Source organism: Echeneis naucrates, chromosome 9, assembly GCF_900963305.1.
Source record: "Echeneis naucrates chromosome 9, fEcheNa1.1, whole genome shotgun sequence".
Taxonomy (NCBI): Eukaryota; Metazoa; Chordata; class Actinopteri; order Carangiformes; family Echeneidae; genus Echeneis; species Echeneis naucrates.
The window spans coordinates 6,816,056-6,826,537 of NC_042519.1; the positions used below are offsets into that span (position 1 = coordinate 6,816,056).

General features: G+C 40.9%; 1 protein-coding gene across 1 annotated transcript in view; it reads right to left on the reverse strand.

Annotated features, from left to right (window-relative positions):
• si:dkeyp-14d3.1 (transmembrane protein 132C) overlaps positions 1-1,705 on the reverse strand; it is a 120,806-nt gene extending 119,101 nt beyond the window's left edge. The window contains exon 1 of the mRNA XM_029511031.1: positions 1,566-1,705. Within this exon, the coding sequence (XP_029366891.1) occupies positions 1,566-1,611 (46 nt within the window). The 5' untranslated portion in view covers positions 1,612-1,705. The remainder of the gene's footprint in view (positions 1-1,565) is intronic.
• Positions 1,706-10,482: the final 8,777 nt, after the last annotated feature.

Sequence of the window (10,482 nt, forward strand, 5' to 3'; positions counted from 1 at the left end):
AGCTCAAGGATAAGATGGAGGGATGGAAGAGCGGATACTCCTCTCAGGAATCCAAGTGAGGTGTCTCACTGGAACATACCTAGTTGCTTCAATTGTATTGCATGTTGTATGCAATTTCAGTAATTCCCTGCTTGAAAATATTTCTGCTTTTCACATATAGGATATAGTCACAGCCACACCAGAAAACCGCAAGGTTTCCCTCCCAGTAATTATGGCTTCATTATGCTGTGCAAGCATTTTTCCAGCATGGATCTGATCCTCTCATTTCCTGGAGTGTGTTATCAATTTTCATCACTATTCACAGTGAGAAGCTATGTCCTGCAGCTTTATGACACCCAATGCTCAATTAGGATTATGCCATGTATGGATATACTGAGAAGGCCTTGGCATATGGCAAACATCATTAACGCGCACTTCAAGCCAGTGAGTCAGCACTCATGAGAGAGGAGCTGTCAAATATCCTCTGAACCCCAAAAAAGAAGCATCACCAAGGTGCACTACAGACATGGGAGACGCAGTCTGAGAGTGTTTGACTGCACCTTTCTGGAAAAACATCACCATTTATTCTATAGGGAACCAGTGCAGGCTTTTCTGATATTTGGATTGGATCGTAAACAATGAATGATTGGCTGCAGGCAGTTCTCCCTGGTTGATAAGAATGAAAGCTGCAAAATATGAAGTTATTACCCAGAGAAAATATTCACAATACCGGGCAGGATATATTTTCCAAAGACGATTTTAGTAGTAAATCCTTTCCATTGTAAGATGGAGGAGGTTAGGTTATCCAGACCACCAGCTGCCCTCAGATCTTTATATTGCGGCTCTGGGGCAGCCAAAGTTAACACTGCTCTCCTCATTGTGCCACCAAGAGACTGATGCCGAATCATATACAGTCAAACAGAATATTACATTGTCATTTCTTTAACAAGCAGTCCCATGGATGGGGAAAATTATTCCCTTCTACTGTATAACATGATATGACATTGTTCATGTCATGTTGGCATTTGGGCTGTGCAGACTTCTCACCACTGCAGGCCCATGGAACATCTCCTATAAAATAATAATGGGCTTTGAGATGAATTTTGATATAATAATCTGACAAGCCACAAGGTGATGAAGCCCCAAAGCTCCTGTTGCACTGTAGAATCCCTGTCATGTTAAAATATTCATGAGATAAATGATATTTAAGGCCAGAGCCACATAGGGAATTGTTATACAAGTGCAGTGGATTCTTCTTAAAGAAGATACACCTGTAAGTGAACAGGTATGAGTTCTAATTATGATCAAGGAGTAAGAGAAAATCAGCTGGGTGCAGTATTTAAAAAAGCACAACACTTCACAAAGCAGTGACTCACAGGATGTTACTTGTTTATCAAGTAGGCAGTTGCTACTCGTTTGCTTTTTGTCTGACTGCATTTTTTTTTTTTTTTGGCAAAACAAAATAAAATAAAAACAAACTGATAGAAATAAAAAGAACAGAAAAATGGGTGGGTGAACAGGGTGGAGCAGAAAACAAACAGTTATAGGTTTAGATATATAAGCAAATCGGTAGAAATAGTGCTTACCTCCCAAAAGTAACAGCACCGACTGAACCGCAAGGATATGCAACATGTTTCTTAGGAAAAAAAGATTCCCCCCAAAATCTGTATGGAAGCCGAAATGTCTTAATTCACAAGGAAAACATCTGCTTTCACCACCACGCAAATAAATAAGATAAAATGCATCTTTTTTGTGGTAGAAAACACACCATCCAGTCAGATGCAAAATTTTGAGAAGCAAAAAAAAAAAATCACTCAGGAATTGAAAACGTCTTCAATCGAGGCGTCTGATCAACTTGTTTCTGTCAAAGAAAGAAACAACACGCACTCACAAAAAAAAAAAAAACACTGAAGAATTTCAGGGAGGGAACTTGCGCGCAGCTTGGCGTTACTGTTTGAGACATCTTTGGAGCAGAAAACGCGTAGAAGGCTGCTGGTAAAACCACAACAGAACCGCTTTGCTCTTGTTCATTTTCATTCTCACTGAGTGCCAAAGCAGTTCGGTTTTTTTTTTTTTTTGTTTGTTTGTTTGTTTGTTTGTTTTATCCAGAAGCCGAGCGAGCTGCAGGTGAACTGAATCCCCGTTCAGTTTGTCTGCTCGGTGTCCTCCACATCACCGGCTCCCTCTGCAAGTTGCCTGCCGTGCGGCGCGTAGAGTCCAACCATTTGGGACCAACGGAAGCAGCTTCCGCCCGACATTATGTATGATGAAATGTACAAAAAAGAAGAGAAGTTCGGCATACATCCGCGCCCCGGGAGGCCTGATGGTTTTGTGAAAGTCCCCCTGGCTGAGCGCAACTCCAGCAGCTTTGGGCGGCCGCGGCGGAGCGCACGGACCCCCGACTCCCGGAGCCAAATGTTCCCGCTGTCACTTCCGATTAGAGCTCGGTGCCAGGTGTTCGGACGTATTCTGCCAAAGTCCAGGTCCGAGCCCTCATCTGTCCGTGTTAATGTACACAGGCTAAAGGCGATAGTTCCAGTGGAGCTTACGCGCTGTCAGCTCATCCAATGCGCGTCGAGAGAAGCAGAGAAGAAAACCCAGCGACAGTGGCGGAGCGTGGCACAAATCCGAGGGGGGGGTGGGGGCATCACACTTCACTGCTGGCGGTAAGAGTCACCATGAAGCCTTTTTATAAATTTATCAGACACTTTTACCAAAGGAAGTCACATTAGGCCCAAAGGTATCTCCCTCGAAGTCCCGTTCGTCCTCGCGGGGGTTTGTGGGCACATAAATCCAAATCATCCTTTCACAGATTTTTCTAAAATCACTTTACCATCGAGCCCCCCCGGCCTCAATGACAAACAGCATGACTTGAAAAAGTTCTTATCATACATGTCGAGAATCAGATGAGCGCACGAACGCACCACTTAACAGGCGAGAGCGACCCCGTGTGGCACCAAAGAAGAAATAAATAAACGGAGCTTTTGCGTTCATCCAGTGTGGAGAGCAGCCGATGTCTGACATCTTGGACACCGTAGATCAAATCAGAAATCGGTGACTAAAGTGAACAACGGCGAGGCAAATATTGACAGTGTCACTGTTGTGTTATTGTGGCAGCGTTGCATTCAGTCCCAGTGGTGTGTTCAGGGCTGCAGGGCTCAGCATGACTTGAGTGTCCTTGTATTTACACTTTGCTTCGATTGGGACACCTCAGTTATTTATACCCAGGGCAACCAAGGACATAAAGAAGCTTTTATCCCAGCATGCATAGTTTTTAGTTGTTTAAAAACATTTGTCCAGCAAAGTTTCACATATAGACTCCCTTTAAGAGCAGAAGCCCTGTTCATAATGTAATGTGCGAGCACAAATGGCTAAATCATCTGCAATGACTTTATATGGGATCCTCTTTTTTCAGAATTTGTTAAACTTCATATCTTCAGACTCTGAAATGTAAATGTGACTGCTGATGAATTCATCAAAACCTGAAACGGAGCTAATGAAACAAAACACAGTCCGTTACTGTAGTGTCGTAATTGATTAAACTCTAAGGCACACAACAGATTTTGTTGTTGTTGTTGTTGTTGTTTTACTGTGCATGCCAGATGGTGGTGTGAAGAAAAGATCAATGGACACTAAATAGAAAACTATCAGATGTGTCAGTCACAGTCTAATCCTTTTTTCCTGCAGATTTGTTTTGCTGCTCCACTTGTGGTGCTCTGTGATCAGTGTAAGTCTATGACCTTGCACTAGTTTGGTTTGCATTTTCACTAGGAGAAAGAAAAGAGAGTAATGTTTTCTTGAGAAGTAATTAATGCCAGTTAATGGTGTGTGTGTGTTTTGTTTTTTTTTTTTAACAAAAGAAGGCAATGTTCATCAATCAAAAAGAAACCGCACAAAAAAGACAGTAAATGCTTGGCTAACCATTTAATTGTATTGAACTAGGCGGGGGAGGGGGGGGGGGGATCTATCTTAAGGGCACAACATATGTAGAGAAAAAAAAATCATAGTCTAATTCACAACACACCACACTGTAGCATGAAAAAGCAACAATTTTACATGCACATGGAAAGTGGTATATGCCAACCTCCCACCTTTGACTCTGTGGGGTGAATGTGTCAGTTTATATGGGAAAATAAGCCCGACAACAGAGAATAATGGATGCTGTTTTAGTCAGTTGTTGTGAAGATGTTGGTACAGGTAGGTGTCAGCCTAAAATCTCTCTGACCACTAAATCATATAGTTACAGCTATCTATCCACATTTAAAAGCACCCACTCTGGCTTTATTTCAAATTCTAGTTTCTGCTGTAAGGAGCCAAGCTTTTATTCCTTCCTAAATGTGTGCAATTTGATCCTCAAAACAAACTCACTATTTTACAGCTGCAAAAAGCATTAGAGATGGAAAGGGGTGGAGGACAAAAGTGTTGATGTAGCACACTCACTTTCCTGGCTGTAATGGTGGGCTTCAACATCCATCACACAAAAGCTGGGAGCCGTCCAAAGGTAGCTCATTCTAGAGCTTGACACTCAAGTCTACTCCCTTCAAGCCCACACTGTATGCTGAGGTCCATGCAGCAGCTGGAAATCAGTGGGAGCACCAAAGAGAGCCAGAGAGGCCGAGGTTGCATCGCCTGTAGCTGTGAGTCATGTACGCATTAAAAAAAAAAAAAAAAAAAGTGAAGGAACTTCTCTCATTTCAGCACATGCTAAGTCCATTTCCCAGTTTAAATTACCAACACATTGGCTGCTCCATAAGCTCCCACACCATCCATCAGGCTCCTAAAGATGGTGAGATACATTACACTTAGAAATAACGAAGCAATGGGGGAAAAAAACAGGTAAGAGGGTGAGATCCTGGGCAAAATTCGAACATGAGGAAAAAATACAAGCAGTGGCATCTTGACAGTCTACGTTTAGATCTACAGACCTCTCCTTGGACAGATGTTGTGACTTTCATGTTGGGAGAAAGGTCTCCAGTCTTTGATGACTTGAAAAAGATCTGGAAGCCTTCATGCCTTGAAATAGAATAAAGAGTGAAATGCCAGAGACGTTCAGATACGGCGCACGGCATCGCCAGTGTGACATTGCCATGTTTTCTGCTTGCATATATATTAGGTAACCTATAGCTTTTTTGTTGCTGTTGTTTGAGATTTTCAAAACATGCTAGGTTGTGTTCTTGAAGTTTCCATTGTCACCCCATAACCTTCACTAAATCCCCTGTGGGGTATACTATTCTATCTTCCATATTATACATAATGAATCGTCCCCTGTGTCCTCTTTAGGGTGGTATCCTTCATCCATGACCTTAACCAGCCTCAGTAGCTTGTCCTCCAGTCAGGTGGTAGACAGGAGGCCCGAATTCATCAACACCTTTCATTCTCCTCCCCCAGCCTATCTGATCTATGATAGCATTAATAATAACCGCTGCAGAATGCCCTGTCACCCTCTGTGCTTTGCCCACTCCCGGCCTGCACAGATTACCAGCAGCCATTCACAGCCCATTAAAACTGTATTTACTTATCAGGCTCTCTGGGGCCGTCACTCTGTTTTCAAGACTGATGCCCAGAGGGAAGGCAGGGAGTGACCTTCCTATAGCCTACAGTTCTCTAAGTCACCAGTCCCAAGTGGCTTGTCCTTTATTTTGCAGCCTAAACTCTGCTGAAAGCAGCATTGGCAACTTTTAGTTTCTGTAAAGTGGCTTTGATTACTACTTTACTGGTCATGGAAGGACTAGGCATTTTGAGATTATACAAGTTTTCAATTTCAGGTGAATGATACATTGTTGTTTTTTTTTTCCATATATGTCCATTAAATATGTACTGAAAACCGCAGATAGCTACGTTAGCTTAGCTTAGTGCAGACCGGAAACTGCTGGCATGGGTCTGTCCACACTATGTACAAAATGTACGACACAAAGGTCCACTCATTGTGATGAAACCAAAAAAGTTGATTACCCAGCATTTAGCATCTTTTAGCTTGTTGTTTTAGCCTTCCATTACACAACCTTAATATAGGTGTCTCATTCTATTTTACAACCTTGATCATTTTTTTCCATCATAGAAAAATAAATCTATATCTCAGGATTTAGAGGTAACTAAAGCCAAATGAAGGCTGAATACTTTACACTCACTTTGGTCTCAAACAGCATCAGTAATTCAGAGTTGATTCTCCCAGTTAAGGTTACGATTAGTCTCATTGTTGACAGGACTGGATTACACCTTTTCAGACGATTTTTCAAAACCAGAGTCATCTGACCAGAGCACACTTTCCAGTTCTTAACTGTCCAGGTTCAGTGAGCCGGTGCCTGGTGAAGCCTGACATTTCTGCTCCTGAACAATAGGTGTTATATTTCTGTAGCTCGTCTACCTGATGTCTGACATGTTGTGCCCTCACAGACACTTTTCTGCTCACCACACTTGTAAGGAGTGGTTATCTTAGTTACTTTAGCCCTTTTGACAGCTCATGCCGGTTTGACCGTTGACCTCTCTCCTCTGCAGGTCATTTCCAGCTTCAGAGCTGCTGCTCACTCAATGTTTTGATCTTTTTATTGAAACCTTTCTAAGTGAAGTCTCAAAATGGTGTTGCATGAAAGTTGTAAGAGTCAGCAGTAGAAGAAACACTGACATCAGCCTATCTGCAACCAAGGGGTAGGCTATGGCCAAAGTAAATGACATTACATTTTGTCCCCATCCAGGTGTTTGACATGAAGCGCCTGATCTTTATCTGTGGGAGTTTCTGATGTGCGCTGCTGCCACATGATCAGCTCATTGGGTAATTACGTGAATGAGCAGGTGTAGGCATGTTTCTAATAAATTGATTGATCAGTCTACACAAGTCTGAACAAATGAATGCTAACGGTCCTGCAGATGTTCTTTTTAATAGGCAAATAGGCAAATAGGCAAATATACACTAACTTCAAACTGTATAACATGTCAGTGATTTTTGTTGTTTTGACCCCAAAGCAGATAAAAATCACCTTATGATGTGTTTAACATTGTAAACTATCACCAGTCCCATTGTAACTGAAGCGCCATCCTCTGCTGTTATTTACACAGATGTTTGTTTTAAGGGACAAATCTCCTGCTAAGCTCTAGCGACCACAGCACTCGCTAGTACATTACTCAAAGTGCGTCGCAGTTGTTCTGCAGTTGTGGTGAGGTTCACTGCTTAGGTGCGGTTATATTTGAGTGACAGCTGAGCAGCTTCAACACCATACATGGGACAAGGTGAACCTTCCTCGTTCTTCCTTACTCCGACAGTTCTTTCTTATCAACTAGAATGTGTCATGGTCTACTTTGGGTGTGCTTAACTTCCACCGACCTTTAAAACGACTGATTATTTCCATCCACAATCTTCACTCAGCAATATGCTGCCAGCACAAAAGGATATTAGGCCCAGACTTGCTGGTCTGATAACTCCAACTCTCGGTATGGGACTGTGGGAAGCCAAACCACAATGCTCTGCCATTCTATTATCATTTCACTGCCTCAACCTTCACCTTAACTGCGGGTATTCTATCAACTTTCACCTCAATGTGCAGCTTTTTTAAGAGATGAGGAGTTCTATGTGTGTGTTCTGCTTTATTACGTCTTAAAAGTACTTTATATCCATAGTAATTAACTTCTCCTTTATGCGTCACCCTCCGGGGAGAAATTACACAGCTTTGCATACTCCAGAATACTTTGTAAGTACGTAAATCTCCTTGGTGTTGGGAGACTCCCATGCCTCAGCTCCCCTGGCAGCGCCATTTGATAAAAACAGGTTTAAATATTAAATAGATTCTAACTTAACTTGTGGTAATCTCAAAATCAAAGATTTGAGGGGGTCACATCTATCACCCAGGGAACCTACAAGACTCTTATTTGTGTCCTGGCACTTCCCACCTCAGGAGGAAATGTGAATCAGATAAATGATGGCCTTGTCTCAAGAGAGGCTTAATCTATTGCCAACGATTGGTGGCCAACAAAGTAATTCCAATACCATTCTTTGTATTGATAGATGGTTCCTAAATTTAATAAAGAGCCAATTTACTTGTAAGGGGTATAGAATTGGAACTGCAGTTATCTTCTCTGTTTTTCCCTTCTTTGCCCCCAACCTCCAATCCAACTCAAAAACAGTCAACAGGAAAATGACAAACAGCAATGTTTTTGATAAAGCTTTGTTCTAAATTGCTGCCATTATTCTTTGATACCTATAATCCCTGTGAGTTCTTCCCCCATACTATTGAAAGTGGTTACATTGCTCCATATTTGGGACTTTGCAAGGTTAGATTTCTGTTTGTAGTGTTGACTTTTAAGCAAACAAAGAGGGATCCAAATCAGACATTACGATGACCACTGACACTACAGTCAAATGTAACACTGAGGCTTGTTGTGCCACTGTGAGGTTTGTATTATTAAAAAAAATAAAATAAGTTAATTTACAAAATAAAAGGAGCTGTGTTTACACTGTGCTGGGGACCCTTCGAGGGAGCCCCAGAGCAAACATACTTTTTCTTTATTTATTTGTTTGTTTTTTTGTGGCTGTATCATGCCACCTGCTGTTGTTTAACAAGAAACTGTATGCTCCTGTAACCACACGGTGGCAATGATACAAATTTACTTGAGTGCAAAAAGAACCCTGACAGGTGTGTGCACAAAGACTTCAAAACTTATCACTGGCAGATTTGTAAAAGGAGAGGGGAAGTTGATTATTCATGAGCACACAGCTTGAAAATAGAAGGTAAATTGAATGTGGTTGGAAAATAGCAAAAGAGACTTCATCCACAGTTGAGGAATTCTGAGCCATCCGTTCAGGGAACAATGCTTTATTGATTGAGTGACTTGAATGCGAAAATAATAACTGTCTTGAAAGTGACAAAATTAATCAAACCTTGTTTTCCACTCCAGAGGAGAAGCTCGGCTCTCAATTTGCCAAATATATTCTCAGCGCTCTTTCTTTTCTGAATCTCCATTTACATGATGGGTTACATTTGTTTTCGTGAATGTGTGAAAACATGCATTGTGATTCCAAGCGATAGTCAGTTTGCCTGTGCCGCAATGCTGCCACCTAAAGACAGAGCTTGAATCAACCTTTGTTTGGACAGCACTTTACTTTTATAATGCACACACAACTGAAGTGGCATCATCCAGATGACTAAGCATTTCTATCTGATCTATTTATTTATTCACTTTAATCAGTCGTCTGAATCTCACACCTTACATTGCAGGTACAATATGGCTTAGAATGTGCTATTGTAATACATATTTTAGTTTATTGTCAGTGAATATCTAGTAAGTTTAAAAGATGCCAAGTTTAATTGGCAGCCTTTAATTTCACACTTAAATCCCACCATCCCAACAGCCCATATTTAACACATTGTTTGTTTTCATACGATTTACTATTTAATCAAAAAGTGTTTCATTTATTTTACTGGCCGTCTCACACTTAAAAAATTATGTGTTACTTTAGCTTATGTGTCTTCCTCAGCAAGACATTTATTGTGTTGCCTTCCAAAATGTGAGACTGTATGACAGCAACAGCATATGCTGTGTTTAAATTAACTGTCATTAACATAAGCTGCATTTGAAATGGGGCACAGATGTGTTAAAAAAAAAAAAAAAAAACACTTCTTTTTTGAGAGAGAATCCTCGTTTGGTGTCCCATCTGTCACCAAACGCACACACGGCAGGGGTGTGCTTGTGAAACAGGACAAAGGCAACTGTTAGCAACCAGATGCTGTCAGCATAATGGGGGTAGTCCCCCCCCACCCCCCCACCCAAAAACAGAAAAAAAATTGAAAAAAAGACGCTGCCATCCTAAACTAACCATGCCAAGTGGACAAGAGGAATATGTGTTTCAGCTGTTTGAGCTGCCGGGATAGAATTTTTTTGGTCAAATTAAAAATATCCCCCCAAAAAAATTCATCAGTGGATAAAATTCACACCATGACAAATTCTTTGTTTAATTCAAAACTGAGTTTGACAGATGCAGTACTATGAAAATCTTTTAACGTCATGTTTTCAGAGTTGTTGATAGACTTTCTTAATTATACTCAGTTTACTAGTTTAGTATTGCAATGTCTGTAAAGGCTGTGGTTTTCACTGACTAAACGTTGATAATTATCAAGGCTAACAGTTTGCCAGGTAGTTGACAGTATGACTTAGGCTCAAGATTTTGTTATCTGCCAGATGTGATGAATGCACGACAAGTCAATGCGAGTGGTTGAAACTAAATACTTGAGATAAAGGAAATTGAGATATTTCTCTTTATTTAATTGATTTCTACTTTATTTTACCAGGAATCTTATCAATAATACTTTATACTATAACTCCACTCTTTAGATTAGATGTTGCACTTTTTAATATTTATCTGAGAGGTGTGGTTACTTGTTATCATTTTAAGGATTTTACATAGAAAACATACAACCCCTCACAAAAAATTCTAAATATCAAACCGGTGTTTCTCAAACCTTTTGGCTTTGGCACACCTTTGACATAGTCTCATATCAATTGTTCAAATTGAGC